The sequence below is a fragment of the Sinocyclocheilus anshuiensis genome, unplaced genomic scaffold (genome assembly GCF_001515605.1).
Source record: "Sinocyclocheilus anshuiensis isolate Anshui unplaced genomic scaffold, SAMN03320099.WGS_v1.1 scaffold326, whole genome shotgun sequence".
NCBI lineage: Eukaryota > Metazoa > Chordata > Actinopteri > Cypriniformes > Cyprinidae > Sinocyclocheilus > Sinocyclocheilus anshuiensis.
Genome location: NW_015546098.1, coordinates 1202979 through 1218981, shown reverse-complemented (window position 1 = coordinate 1218981; position 16003 = coordinate 1202979). Strand labels below are relative to the sequence as shown.

At 34.6% G+C, this 16003-nt stretch overlaps 1 protein-coding gene across 1 annotated transcript in view; it reads right to left on the bottom strand.

The window, feature by feature from the left end:
• The window catches only part of LOC107700313 (pleiotropic regulator 1-like), a 12467-nt gene extending 4647 nt beyond the window's left edge, over window positions 1–7820 (bottom strand). The window contains exons 1-11 of the mRNA XM_016501937.1: window positions 7701–7820; window positions 7445–7551; window positions 5551–5687; window positions 5341–5394; window positions 5163–5256; window positions 4005–4095; window positions 2045–2143; window positions 1851–1943; window positions 307–456; window positions 134–235; window positions 2–39 (exon numbers count right to left, since the gene is read on the bottom strand). Coding sequence (XP_016357423.1) covers window positions 2–39; window positions 134–235; window positions 307–456; window positions 1851–1943; window positions 2045–2143; window positions 4005–4095; window positions 5163–5256; window positions 5341–5394; window positions 5551–5687; window positions 7445–7551; window positions 7701–7709 — 974 coding nt within the window. The 5' untranslated portion in view covers window positions 7710–7820. The remainder of the gene's footprint in view (window position 1; window positions 40–133; window positions 236–306; window positions 457–1850; window positions 1944–2044; window positions 2144–4004; window positions 4096–5162; window positions 5257–5340; window positions 5395–5550; window positions 5688–7444; window positions 7552–7700) is intronic.
• Window positions 7821–16003: the final 8183 nt, after the last annotated feature.

Sequence of the window (16003 nt, the reverse complement as noted above, 5' to 3'; positions counted from 1 at the left end):
AAGAGTGTGGACATTTGCCTTGGACCTGATGTCCCAAACCTACCACACACACACACACACACGATAGTACTGTTGCACAGTAGGTTCAAGATCAATCACCAGCAAAAACATGTGAGGACTCATGATGTCTTACTCTGGCGGAGGCGTCTCGACTGCAGGTCACCAGCACATCAATGGTAGGATGGAGGTCAATGTCGTAGACTGCGCTCAGATGGCCGTGATAGTGCCTAATAACCTGTGGAAGTCTTCTGTAAGTAAAGCTCAGGCTGAATGCACATGGTTTGTGTTTGTATTTAAAGGCTGTACCTTGTTATACTCTAGATCCCAGCATTTAACCTGCTTGTCCTCGCCGCAGGAGAACAGGTAAGGGCTGCGTGTGCTGACAGCGACGCCTCTCACCGTGCTGATGTGACCCGTCAGAGACAACTTCAGCTTCCCGCTGGCAAGATCCCAGATCTGACAATACAGAACAAACGCTAGTCATGATGCATAATATACTACACAAGCTTAGAATTATCTTAAGGCTGCATGATGCTGGGGGAAAAAATGCAATTGGGATTTTTGTGATAAAAACTGCTATTGCGATTTGAAATTATTTTAAAACAAAAATCTACGTTTGCTGCATTTATTTGTAGGGCTACGGTTTGGCCAAAATGTTTGAGATTCACCAATATGAATATATTAATAATCATAATTATTATTTCTGTTGCTATTGCTATTATATTACTGAATATATAAAATAAATCACTATTGTAATTCACTGTAAAATGAAAAGGTATTTAACAAATGTGACCCTGGAGCACAAAACCAGTCATAAGGGTCAATTTTTACGAAATTGATATTTATACATCATCTGAAAGCTGAATAAATAATCTTTCCATTGACCTATGGTTTGTTAGGATAGAACAATATTTGGCTGAGATACAACTATTTGAATATCTGGAATCTGAGGGTGCAAAAAAATCTAAATATTGAGAAAATCATCTTTAAAGTTGTCCAAATGAAGTTCTTAGCAATGCATATTACTAATCAAAAATGAAGTTTTGATATATTTACGGTAGGAAGTTTACTAAATATCTTCATGGAACATGATCTTTACTTAAAAGAAAAATCTATCATTGTGACCCATACAATGTATTTTTGGCTATTGCTACAAATATACCCCAGCGACTTAACACTGCTTTTGTGCTGCAGGGACACATATATATAATTATATTAAATAATATATACATTTATTTATATTAAATGTAGTGCTGTCAAACGATTAATCGCGATTAATCACATCCAAAATAAAAGTTTTTGTTTACATAATATATGTGTACTGTGTATATTTATGATGTCTATAAATACACAAACATACATGTATATATTTTTTTAATATTTACATGTACATAATATAAACAACAATTTTTTTTTGGATGCGATTAATCGTTTGACAGCACTAAAATTACAAATGAAGAATAATATTTTTTGCATTACAATTATAAAATTATAATAAGATTTATGGTTGCGCTAATGTCAATTGTTAAGCATCAATCTTTTATTTCAGTGGAAAACTGCAGAGAGCACAAAGCTCGTCTTTTGATGACAACAGCAGGTTCATAAGTGCTTTTACCCACAAGCTTGGGAAGACTGTTTGCACGCTGCATTCAGAAATACATGCTATAAGCGACTCAGAACAGATGCAAAGATTTACATACATTACATAAACACACACATAATTACTGAAATGGCTTAGTGTGATTATATCACAAAGGCTGTGGTTTAATTATATATATTGTATGACAATCACACAAAGCCAAAATGATGATATGGCTTAATTTGGATTAATTTGAAGTCACATAGATCACCTTTATAGTCCTGTCTGCTGATCCAGTCACAAACCACTGGTTTCCAGGCTCCACTGCTATAGATCTGACCCAGCCCAGATGACCACTGATGACCTGAGAAGAGCATCATCATTTCCAATGAAACACCATCACTGCAAACGGTCCTCTATTGTCACAATGGCCTTTAAAAATGAAGCCAAAGACGCGGCACTCACTCTGTACAGTTTCCATGGGGGATGCCACTGAGGTTTGGGCATGGTAGGAGCCTTTCTTGGCACCAGCGCAGAACTCTTTGTGCCTCCTTCCATGAGAGACTGCAAAACGAACAAGAAAAACTGATTTAATGAAGTTCATCTCTGAAAAATTGTGCAACCATCTACACAGTGAAGTACAAAATCATTAGTAGAGTTTAAGGCAGCCTACTGAAACACACATGGGATAAGATCAGTCACATCTCATTCATGAATTGACATTGAAATTAAAATCTAAGACAGACGCTTAGAAGAAACACAATCAGAGATGAGCGGACAGAAGATGCTCACCAGTGCTATTAACTAAATTTAAAACTACTCATATAAATATATATAGATATAAATATTAAACTTAAAGAAAAGCTCTAAAAAGTGCAAATGTTGCATGGGTAAATAACTGAAATATGAAGTTGACGTAAAGTTACTAAAGCTTCAATAAAAACAAAGCTAAATATAAATATTTACAGAATTTATATTTACACATTTATAGAATTATTGACAAACTATTTTCCTGTCACTGTAAAGCTGCTTTGACAATCATTATTGTAGGGCTGCACGATTAAGACAAAAATCATAATTGTCGATTATTCCCTTGAAATTGTAATTGCGATTATTAATTACGATTATCACAATTTACATTGAATGATGTTTATACCATTGTTTGATGCAACTGCATGCCGTATTTTTACATGAAAATAAACAAGCTGAAAACACTCTAACTGAAAAACTTGTATTGCTTTTCTATAGTATTAAGCCTCAAATGTCAACTATAAATCAGATTGGTTTCTTCTTTAAATTATAAAGTATAAATATGAATGGTATTATAATGTTATACTAAACCTAAAATTCAAATAATGGGAAAAACCTAGGCCTGGGCGATAAAACAGTATTGATATTTATCGACGGTACACCTTCGATAACGATATAAAAAATGTTCGATATAGGCAACGCAGACAGCACACACAAACACGAACACATGCTGAATTGAGTGCCGTGACTGCCTGTGATGAGGAGATTGTGAATTAAAAAATTAATATTAGTCGAATTTAAAATAAACAAACATTTGCATTTGAATGCAAAAATAGTACAATCAAATGTTAGGAGTGCGTCAGGGAGAGGAGCACGAGATGCAATGATGATGATGTAAGTGATGTTGCATTTTAATGTTTTGTTAGTCTAGCCCACGAGACGCGCCGCTGCAGTGTTATGCATTCAAAATATTAGAGAAATATAGTAGCTCAATGCGGAGAAGATCTTGATTAGGTTAAAACCGAAACCAAGCCATTCACACAGAACGCATATTCAGCGCATTCAGGAAACTTTTGGCTTGTCTCCCGAGGCCACAGGAGGGCGCATTCACTCTGATTGTATTTAAAAACATATGAGACGCAGTGAAAAGGAATAAACCTCCAAAAATTCGCAGCGTTTTCTAAAAGTTTAAACTGTTTTAACTTTGCATGGCTACATCTCTTGTGTGAGACGCGAGTGCAGCAGTCATATTTGTCTAATATACCTTTTTCTATTGCTCTTTGCTTTAAAAAAGGTTATAAAAAAAGTCAATAATTATCGATACCGAACGATATGAAACATTATATCGTTGATACATTTTTTAGCTATATCGCCCAGCCCTAGAAAAACCCTTAGGATAAGATGTAAAAAGAAAAAAACGCATCTTAAGCGCGCAGAATAACATAAGTGGACTTTTAACGATTAATTGCCGCTTTGAACGATTACGTAATTGTGGCAACCATAATTGTAATCGCGATTAGAAATTCGATTAATTGTGCAGCCCTACAGCATTGTATACAGCGCTATACAAATAAAGGTGAAAAATATTTTAAATATAAAAAAAATGATAAAATTGACAATTACTAACATTTTTTAAATGCAAAAAGAACACACAAAACTAAAAGCTGCTGCTCACCAGCGCGTGCAGCGGGGGATGAGATCTCTCTGCAGCTCCTGCATGTCTGTGGATTTCTGCCACACTGGCTGCAGTTCGACTGGCTTCCTGCCTACAAACCAAAGAAAAACACATCTCAATGCCTCATTCACTTTAGTCTCAGAATGATCCAATCACAAGTGAACAGCACTGGATACAGGAGTAGAACATGCCCATGTGACCTCATCACAATTGCAGTGCAAAGAGTAAAGCGGCTTAAACACTGAAGGAATTTAGTGTTGACTCAACACACACAAAAATGAGTTTGGAAATCCATTTGATTGAATTCTAGCAAATGCAAAATAATCGCAATGCTCAAGCAAACCGCTATAGAGTGAATGCGGTTTACAGGTTTCATAGAAAGAGAATGATGTGCGCCAAGTGAATTTTTTGAAAATATTAGTTTAATATTATATTATTTTTATATTATAAAGAATTGAACTGTTCTGTGTGAGATTTTTTATTTTATTATTTTTTAAATAGAATTTCTTGGTAACACATCACTGTAAAAAAAAAAAAAAGTTTTATCAGGTAACGTAAAATGTGCATCATTTAGTTACATCAAGGGTCAAATCAAATATAAATAGCACATTAAAGTTAAAAGTCACACACTTTTTTTTTGTGCGCGCGCTGTACAGCTCTGGTTTAAATAATGTTTTTGCTCAGGTGGCCGAAATGTCGGCCCAATAAGGAAACGTTTTGCTCAGCTAGAAAAAAAAATTAGAGGGAACATTGGTTGAATCTTGAATTATCCACATCTGACAAGTTTGTCAATTTAGGGCTGTAGATAGGATCTTGTTTACATTTTTTTTATTGAAACCAAATCAAAACATGGCTTAATGTAAAGGTTTAATTAAATGATTCAATTAAATGTTTGCACTGGGTGTTGCAAGGTGACGAGCTACATTGTGTTCTTTTAAACGCTAGCAGCCCTCAGAGGTTCGCGGTAAATGCACACAAGCTCACCTCCGCATTTGAGTCGCTTATAACATGCACTTGGGCCATACAAACAAGCACAGCAATCCTGAAGCGTCTTCTTATTTTCTATTCGCAATTTCATCAGGATATTAAAAAAAACACAGAATTTAGAATTGTGCAGCCCTGAATCAGTTATGAAGGGTGTGTGTTTTAGTTTTTCACCTTGCTTGAGCGGGAGGAAGAGCCAGAGCCATGGAGTGAACACCTGCTTCACTGGGCATCTTCTGCATCTGTGTATCTGCAGTGAGGGCCACTCCTGAAAACATTAGGAGGAAAAAAAACTCCATTAGGCCAGTTCTGTGTAACTGATTTAAATGCTCTCAGGATTAAACGCTCTTACCCGGAGCAGATGGATACGCATGAGTTCCAGTCACCAAATAATCTGGACTAGCATCTGAATAAATCAAGAACAACAATTACAGCGAACTGAGATGTCAGTGTTGCTATTTCACTAACAAACGTTTTGTTTAGTCACTAAAGCAACATTAACATAAAACACAAGGGACCCAGACTTCGGTTTGTGTAAATCAACAAAAAGAAAGAGGCGCACCAGACAGTGGGTATCCCAGCGGGCCGTAAGGGTCAGAGGTGTGGAGCGGCCCTCGCTCTCGGCCCTCTTTCAGCACAGGCATGTGCAACACAGGTTTGTATTCCGCTCTCATCTTCACTGCCATCTTCATCTTGTAGCTAAACACACAGGCGGTAGGGATTAAACGATTAATGGTTTGACAATAAACATTGACTTTTCATTTCGACTTAAAGGAGACATAGTATGCCTCTTTTTACAATATGTAACATAAGTCTCTGGTGTCCCCAGAATGTGTCTTGCCACGTCACCAAGGGAGCTAAATCAGACGCTTGCAGAAAAAGGCTTCCCAAAACAAAGTTACGGGTTTAATCTTTTTCACGTTTCCTTGGTTGGTAGATGCACTGGGGACCTGATTATAGCACTTACAACCTGGAAAAGTCAGATTTTAATGATATGTCACCTTTAACCCTTTTCTTGATTTAAAGGCTGAAATGTGAGGTCGTCAGTCATGCTGTCATTTAAAATCCGGACATCATTGGTAATGTTATTGTTTCAGGGTTTATGCAAACATTTGTTGTTAGCTGATTTTAAATATAAAACTTGGCGAAACTATTTATGTGTCAGTACTTTTTGAACATTTCCAGCACATTTTAACAATACCGTGATAACGTGGGTCAATATAATCACGATTTTCATACCGTTTCATCTCTAATAGGCGGTAAAGCATAAGTGGTATTAACTAGTCATTTAACTTGATATACAAAGATTACACGTGATCTGGATTACGTAATCAGATTCCAAAAATTAAGTACTTGTAATCAGACTACAGTTACTTTTGTGTGGATTACATGATTACAGCTTATTTACACAATAGCAATAAATTACTCAATTTATTGATTCTCACTAATTCCTTTTAAATTTTCCTTTCTAAAATAGCCTACTGCTTATATACACTATATAATATTTCAGTTTTGTAGCATTTGACCACTGCATTTAAAAAAAATCATTTCAGGCTTAAGTGTTTCAACATTGCACGAAATGCTAATGAACATTAGTTTTTATTTGAATTATCACTCAGTTGGTTATTTAACCGTGTGTTTCTAAGGCTTTTGTCGTTCAAACACATTAAAATGCACAAATTCACAAACTTTTTTTGTCATCTGGTCCTCTTTCACCTAATATATTTACTTGTAAAATAAACATTTTAATGATAAAGTATCAGATTTGCATGTTCTCGGTTCTCTGGTTATGGTCACATGACATGCAGTAAACAAATAAATTTTTTTTTTTTTAGTAGTACGCGTTTTATTTTGAATGATTTTAAAATGATTTTATTTTTATGATTTAAATATTAGCTTTTCATTAAACTCACAACCCCCTGCAGTTCCTTCACAAACCTCAGTACTGTTTAATGCACTTCATATTATTAAAAACAATGAATGGAAAATATTTTCTTATATCAATGTGGTACAAGATCAATGTGATAAACGAGCTAGGTCAAAAGTAATCTGATTATATTATCTAAAATGTGTAATGCATTACGTTACTAACTACAATTTTCGTCATGTAATCTGTAATCAGTAACGGATTACAAGTAATCTATCCAGCTCTGTTGATATAAAGTGATTCACAAACTTCTACATGAAGAACAGACTTGTGAAAAGTTACAGTGTAAGTCTTTGGCTACAGCTTATAGCAGTGTTGCCAGGTCCGCGGTTTTCACGCTGCTTTAACACGGTCGCCGCGGGTTGTTTCTCATGTCCGCGGGTCGAATTGGCACCAATAACGTGATTTAACCGCTGGAATGCGAATTTTACCAGGAGAACCCCGCCAAAAAACCGTGTTTTTTTATCCCCCGAAACGCAAATGGGCGGATTTTGTTGTGAAGACCTGGCAACCCTGAGAGAGCGCTCACCTCTGATCGTCCAGCGCTACTGCTTTGGCGTGATCCGACACAAACATATCATGAGTCCTTTTCAAAGAGCGAAACACGAGCGTGTGGACCGAGTGCTTCTGTACTTCCTGTAGGAATAAAAACATCTTTCAGTCAGGCAGAAACAACAAGCCGTATATACAGATCCAGATCCGATGTTTTCATGCTCAAACACGGAACTATGCATTTAGACGATCAACCTGAAACACTCGGCAATGAAACAAAAGCCCACATTTACCTCAGTCATGCTTAAAACAGCAACACGGCGATCAGACTGAAATATAAAACCTCCACCACACACCAGACAATCACAACCTGAACCGGATGAGGAAAACACCAGACTTCCGGGCGCGACAATGCGTCGACTTCCGGTAGAGCGTTACGTCAGAATTACGCGCGATAATATAATGCTACATTTTATAAATTAAAAAAAAAAAATGTTTTTAATAATATAAATTGGAATAAAGCTTGGCGCATTTGTGAAATATACTGTTTAAATAATATAATAAAATAAAATAGGTTACATTTAAAATTGTACATGGTATATATCCAGCTAAAAGTGTGATTTAATTAGGATATTGATAATTCCTATGATTTTCTATTGTCCATCTATTTTGTAATTGTGTATACACAAGGATTTTCTATATGGAAAATGTCATTAGAAAGAAAACAAATATTATATTCAAGTTAAATAATTTAGATAAATGTATGTATTATTCCAATGAAAGTAATAATAATAATTGTATTTTACTTGTACAACTTTTTATTATTCTGGGGAAATTTCACATGCATAAGAAGAAACGTCCAGGATCCACCGCTTTGAAGAACATTCTTAATAAAAAAGCAAAGAAGACTTGGAATATTTTTCACGAATATACAGTTTTTGATTAATTAATCAATTTTTTTGTACACTCTGGCATGCTTTTATGTACATTTTTGTGTACTGTTGTATATTCTGTTCTGGTCAATTAAAAAAAAATTATAATATGACGCTAAATAAGCTTGATTTATAATAAATGTACACATTTATATAGTAACATTGTTAGTTGTGTTATTCTGATTTGATTAACTATTAAAGCTAGTATGTAAATGCATAGGTAATAAAAAGTGTAAACACTCTGAAATGTTGAATTAGTTAATTATTTAGGTCTGAAAATAAGTGTGGGGTCTAAAACAAAGAGTCAGAAACTGTTAGGCTTATTAAGTACATTTATAAAAGACTTGTTGTTACTGCTCTGCAGGACATAATTATGTTCATTTGTGTCTATTTGTGTTTGATTATTGCTGCTTCTGATACTGTGTTTCAACCGGGTCCTATAGTCTGACTGTGACATCTCTACAAAGTGTTATGTGTCATCATAATAGGGACTTGTGTATTAAAATGCATTAACATTTTTCAGAAGTTATGTCTCTCGTTAAAAATAACCAGCATTCATCCAAAATAGAAAGCTTTTCTAACAATATACAGTCACACCAAAAATTATTCAGAGACGGATATATTTTTTGATGTTTTTTACTAGTGTGTGCAGGACACTATAGTTCGTTAATGTAAGTGAGGAGAGCAAAATAAAGTCAACTGTGACCCAAAAATTCTTCATAGAGTGGACTATCAGTAAAATTGATAAAAAAAAACTGGGACCAAAAATTATTCAGACACTTTGATCTGAACAAGTGATATCTGACATTATCAGGATGAATTTGTTCTGACACAGTCTTGTCATATTTTATTACCATTTTCTAAACTATAGCGAATAAACTGTGATAATGTGAGAAATGTTGAAGGTGTCTAAATTTCGGTTTGACTGTAAGTCTTTACTATCACTTCTTATCAATTTAACACGTCCTTGCTGAATAAAAGTATTAATTTATTTCAAAAAGAGAAAGAAAGAAAGATAGAAAACGTGCTGACCCCAAGCTTTTGAACGGTAGTAAGGATTTGAAATTTTGGATAACTCTTTATTCATCAAAGAATCTTGAAAAACGTATCACGGGTTCCAATAAAATATGAAGCAGCAATAGTTTCCAGCACTGATAATAAATCAGCATATTATTATGATTCCTGAAGATCATGTGACACTGAAGACTGCTTTGAAAAATACAGTTTTGATCACAGAAATAAATTACAGTTTAACTGATATTCACATAGAAAGCAGCTGTTTTAAACTGAAATATTATTTCACAATTTTTACTGTATTTCTGATCAAATAAATGCAGCAGGAACGACTTCTTTAAAAAACATTTAAAATCTTAGTGACCCCAAACCTTTGAACAGCAGTACACACTTACACACAGATCTTCATATTATTGTATAGCTTTTTATTTACCACATGTATTTGTGAAAATAATTAGGACATATTCTTTGCCAATGTTAAAATTCTTTTTAATAAAAACTACGACAGGTCTTTATCAGGCTTACAGGCTTCCGTACATCATCCACGTCTTCTGGGATTTCTAACAGTTCGATTCTCTCAAGTCTGCATTCGATGCATCCTCGATATCAAGAACACATCCGGCCACTTTCATGCATCCTCTGTACTTGCGTTCTTGAGTATTGGTGAGCGAGAATGCATATCGAGAAACGGCTAATATTTCTCTCTTGTTCTTTTGCAGGGCATCTGTACCTGAATTCTTGTCTAGATTATGAGTCCACTGTCCAGGCCCCTCTCTGTCCTCCACTCAGACTCTCACAGTGGAGGTCTTGGATGTTAATGACAATCCTGCATTGTTCCAGCAGCATCTTTACAACACCACCGTCATGGAGAACAGAGAACCCAGAGAGATCAGCGTCACCACCTCAAAAAAAAAACATGATCATATTTCATGCAATATTTCACAATGCACTCAAACTGCCAATGAAATACCAGTTGGTAGTCAAACTGCTGCGGAAATCTCCACATGATGGCAGTATGGTTACATCATGCAGCATTACATAAAGCTTCCTCTATGCTTTTTTTAATGGGTTAATTATAATTGTCTTTATATCGGAATTTTAATCATGCTGTCTCACATGCATCGCCTGCAATGAGTTTGCCTTATTATTCTCTTAATCAACATTTAGCTTTTGAAAAACCATTTACATGAATGTCAGTATACATACACAGTTTGTGTAGTTTGATTTGAATAGTATATAGCTATAGTTTTTTTGTCACGACAGTATATTATTGTCATTTACTGCCAGTGTTGGGGGTAACGCATTACAAGTAACGCGAGTTACGTAATCAGATTACTTTTTTTCAAGTAACTAGTAAAGTAACATGTTACTTTTTAATTTACAAGAGAATATCTGAGTTACTTTTTCAAATAAGTAACGCAAGTTACTTTGTTTCCAATTTATTTACTGACAGCTCTCCTGTCCCCATGTTGAGAGAAATCAGAAGATGTTACTGTAGTTCTAAAATAAATATGAATATGCATTAATTCATCTCACTCACAAAAAAAAACAAAACACATTCAGTATTCCTCAAAATGAATAAAAATAATGCAACTCAGAATGTGACGCAATAATTAAATGTTAAACAACAAAAATATATCTTTTATGTATTTAATCTCGTTCTATTTGCTTCTGACCTTCGATGATCCAGTTCAACCGTACTAATAAGCCAAAATTACTCTAGACAAAGTTGAAAGTTTCAAAGTGTTGAAATGTCTTCTTCTGCATTCTACTTTACTTTCCCTTCAGCCTGAGGCCTATTCATTTCACTTTTGGTGTGAAATGCCACTTTTTGGTGTAGGTTTTTATATTTGCCAGAAATATAACTTTTTAAATTTAAAAACAAACAAGCAAGCCCTGTCCAGATTTAACAAGTAACACAAAAGTAATGCATTACTTTCCATAAAAAGTAACTAAGTAACGTTAAATTAGTTACTTTTTTCATGGAGTAACGCAATATTGTAATGCATTACTTTTAAAAGTAACTTTCCCCAACACTGCTTACTGCTCCATGTTACACATTTCTCTAACAGTAGCAACATGCTCCCGCAGCATCTCCTGGGATTTCTAACAGTTCGATTTTCTCAAGTCTGCATTCGATGCATCCTCGATATCAAGAACACATCCGGCCACTTTCATGCATCCTCTGTACTTGCGTTCTTGAGTATTGGTGAGCGAGAATGCATATCGAGAAACGGCTAATATTTCTCTCTTGTTCTTTTGCAGGGCATCTGTACCTGAATTCTTGTCTAGATTATGAGTCCACTGTCCAGGCCCCTCTCTGTCCTCCACTCAGACTCTCACAGTGGAGGTCTTGGATGTTAATGACAATCCTGCATTGTTCCAGCAGCATCTTTACAACACCACCGTCATGGAGAACAGAGAACCCAGAGAGATCAGCGTCACCACCTCAAAAAAAAAACATTCATGCAATACATGCAATATTTCACAATGCACTCAAACTGCCAATGAAATACCAGTTGGTAGTCAAACTGTCTCCACATGCTCCACATGATGGCAGTATGGTTACATCATGCAGCATTACATAAAGCTTCCTCTATGCTTTTTTTAATGGGTTAATTATAATTGTCTTTATATCGGAATTTTAATCATGCTGTCTCACATGCATCGCCTGCAATGAGTTTGCCTTATTATTCTCTTAATCAACATTTAGCTTTTGAAAAACCATTTACATGAATGTCAGTATACATACACAGTTTGTGTAGTTTGATTTGAATAGTATATAGCTATAGTTTTTTTGTCACGACAGTATATTATTGTCATTTACTGCCAGTGTTGGGGGTAACGCATTACAAGTAACGCGAGTTACGTAATCAGATTACTTTTTTTCAAGTAACTAGTAAAGTAACATGTTACTTTTTAATTTACAAGAGAATATCTGAGTTACTTTTTCAAATAAGTAACGCAAGTTACTTTGTTTCCAATTTATTTACTGACAGCTCTCCTGTCCCCATGTTGAGAGAAATCAGAAGATGTTACTGTAGTTCTAAAATAAATATGAATATGCATTAATTCATCTCACTCACAAAAAAAAACAAAACACATTCAGTATTCCTCAAAATGAATAAAAATAATGCAACTCAGAATGTGACGCAATAATTAAATGTTAAACAACAAAAATATATCTTTTATGTATTTAATCTCGTTCTATTTGCTTCTGACCTTCGATGATCCAGTTCAACCGTACTAATAAGCCAAAATTACTCTAGACAAAGTTGAAAGTTTCAAAGTGTTGAAATGTCTTCTTCTGCATTCTACTTTACTTTCCCTTCAGCCTGAGGCCTATTCATTTCACTTTTGGTGTGAAATGCCACTTTTTGGTGTAGGTTTTTATATTTGCCAGAAATATAACTTTTTAAATTTAAAAACAAACAAGCAAGCCCTGTCCAGATTTAACAAGTAACACAAAAGTAATGCATTACTTTCCATAAAAAGTAACTAAGTAACGTTAAATTAGTTACTTTTTTCATGGAGTAACGCAATATTGTAATGCATTACTTTTAAAAGTAACTTTCCCCAACACTGCTTACTGCTCCATGTTACACATTTCTCTAACAGTAGCAAGTCCTTGCAAAACATGTCAGTGTGAGTGACTTAAAATGGATTTCTTTCATATTTGTCCCTCGTGATTTCAGTCTGGAGGTCCGGATGGCCTTGGTCCTTTATTTAGTTAGCAGACTGCTGTTAAAAACATACATTCACCTGAATTACGTTTTGTCGAACTTGATTGCTAGCATAAATCAACGGGTCTTTGTGTTCTCTTTCGCACGCCGTATGTTATTCTGTGCGTCTTCACAAATCTGGCAGGCCCTTTTAAAATACCTCAGCAGCAGTATCAGTGTCTGCCGCTCTCTGCTTTCTGACGTTATCCTAGAGCTGCAGTCAGGCCTCCTGCAGGATATTTGAAATTGTGTGTGATGATTCACTAACTCAAGCCATCTGTGCTAATAAAGGCTGGTTATTTTTTCTCCCAGAATTCACTCCTTTCAGCAGTGTGGTCTATAGTTTTTCTTTGATTTTATCTTCCATTACGTTAAAACCTCACGAAGCCCCATGAAACCACTGTGCCAAATGTTCATCAGATGAAGATTGATACTGTTAGTAATTGATTCAACTATCTCTTACGGTTGCATTAATGCAGTGTGATTTTAGTACACTAATAAAGCTGATATATGATGTTTGCGGCTGCTGGTGAAGTCTCCAGCGTATGGGTTGTTGTTTGAGTGTGTGTGTGGGTCAATGACGTGACACTCATTTTTGGTCTTTTTGTCCTATTTAATTAAAAATGCGCTACAATTGCAATGCATACTGACTTGAATACAGCATATTTTTAGATTTTGAATTAAAATTCCTGTTTATATTTTTTTGCCAGCACGAAGGTGATACAACTCACATCACATGAAAAAAAAGCCTCTTTAAAATAATCAAATTCTTGAAAAAAGAAACCTTAATATGTATTAGTGTGGTGTAAGCCTAAAATGCAATTTCAAAAGTGCTTCACTGCTTATTCATATTTGGAACAACTTTTGTAAAATCAAAGTCAAAGTGTCAAGGTCAATACAGAACACTTAAAATTTTCAGATAATTTGCCAAGGCAAGGTTAGTTTGGGTTCTAAATTGCCTCTGGTTTGTCCCCAAAAACATGATGGTATTTATGAATTCATAATTAATAAAAATTATAAAACAATTCTGACTGAGATGTGTACACTGGCTAATACATTATTACTTTTAACTTAACAATTTCACAACATGAATTCAATTTTACAACTTTTCTGTAGATAATTGTAGAAAGGGGTTAGTTACACTTTATTTGGATATTATACGAACTGTAAGTAACTTTACAACTACATGTCAACTAACTATCACTTTGCGACTACATGTCAACTAACTCATTAATTTGCAACTACATGTGAACTAAATCTCATTCATTTGTAACTACATCTCAACTAACTCTCATTAATTTGCAACAACATGTCAACTAACTCATTAATTTGCAACTAACTCATTAATTTGCAACTACATGTCAACTAACTCTCATTAATTTACAACTACATGTCAACTAACTCATTCATTTGCAACTACGTCAACTAACTCTCATTCATTTGCAACTACATGTCAACTAACTCTCATTCATTTGCAACTACGTCAACTATCTCATTCATTTGCAACTACATATCAACTATCTCTCATTGATTTGCAACTACATATCAACTAACTCTCATTCATTTGCAACTACATATCAACTAACTCTCATTCATTTGCAACTACATATCAACTAACTCTCATTCATTTGCAACTACATATCAACTAACTCTCATTCATTTGCAACTACATATCAACTAACTCTCATTCATTTGCAACTACATATCAACTAACTCTCATTCATTTGCAACTACATATCAACTAACTCTCATTCATTTGCAACTACATATCAACTAACTCTCATTCATTTGCAACTACATATCAACTAACTCTCATTCATTTGCAACTACATATCAACTAACTCTCATTCATTTGCAACTACATATCAACTAACTCTCATTCATTTGCAACTACATATCAACTAACTCTCATTCATTTGCAACTACATATCAACTAACTCTCATTCATTTGCAACTACATATCAACTAACTCTCATTCATTTGCAACTACATATCAACTAACTCTCATTCATTTGCAACTACATATCAACTAACTCTCATTCATTTGCAACTACATATCAACTAACTCTCATTCATTTGCAACTACATATCAACTAACTCTCATTCATTTGCAACTACATATCAACTAACTCTCATTCATTTGCAACTACATATCAACTAACTCTCATTCATTTGCAACTACATATCAACTAACTCTCATTCATTTGCAACTACATATCAACTAACTCTCATTCATTTGCAACTACATATCAACTAACTCTCATTCATTTGCAACTACATATCAACTAACTCTCATTCATTTGCAACTACATATCAACTAACTCTCATTCATTTGCAACTACATATCAACTAACTCTCATTCATTTGCAACTACATATCAACTAACTCTCATTCATTTGCAACTACATATCAACTAACTCTCATTCATTTGCAACTACATGTCAGCTAACTCATTCATTTGCAACTACGTCAACTAACTCTCATTCATTTGCAACTACATATCAACTAACTCTCATTCATTTGCAACTACATGTCAACTAACTCTCATTCATTTGCAACTACGTCAACTAACTCTCATTCATTTGCAACTACATATCAACTAACTCTCATTCATTTGCAACTACATGTCAACTAACTCTCATTCATTTGCAACTACGTCAACTAACTCTCATTCATTTGCAACTACATATCAACTAACTCTCATTCATTTGCAACTACATGTCAACTAACTCTCATTCATTTGCAACTACGTCAACTAACTCTCATTCATTTGCAACTACATGTCAACTAACTCTCATTCATTTGCAACTACATATCAACTAACTCTCATTGATTTGCAACTACAGGTCAACTAACTCTCATTAATTTACAACTACATGTCAACTAACTCCTTAATTTACAACTACATGTCAACTAACTCATTAATTT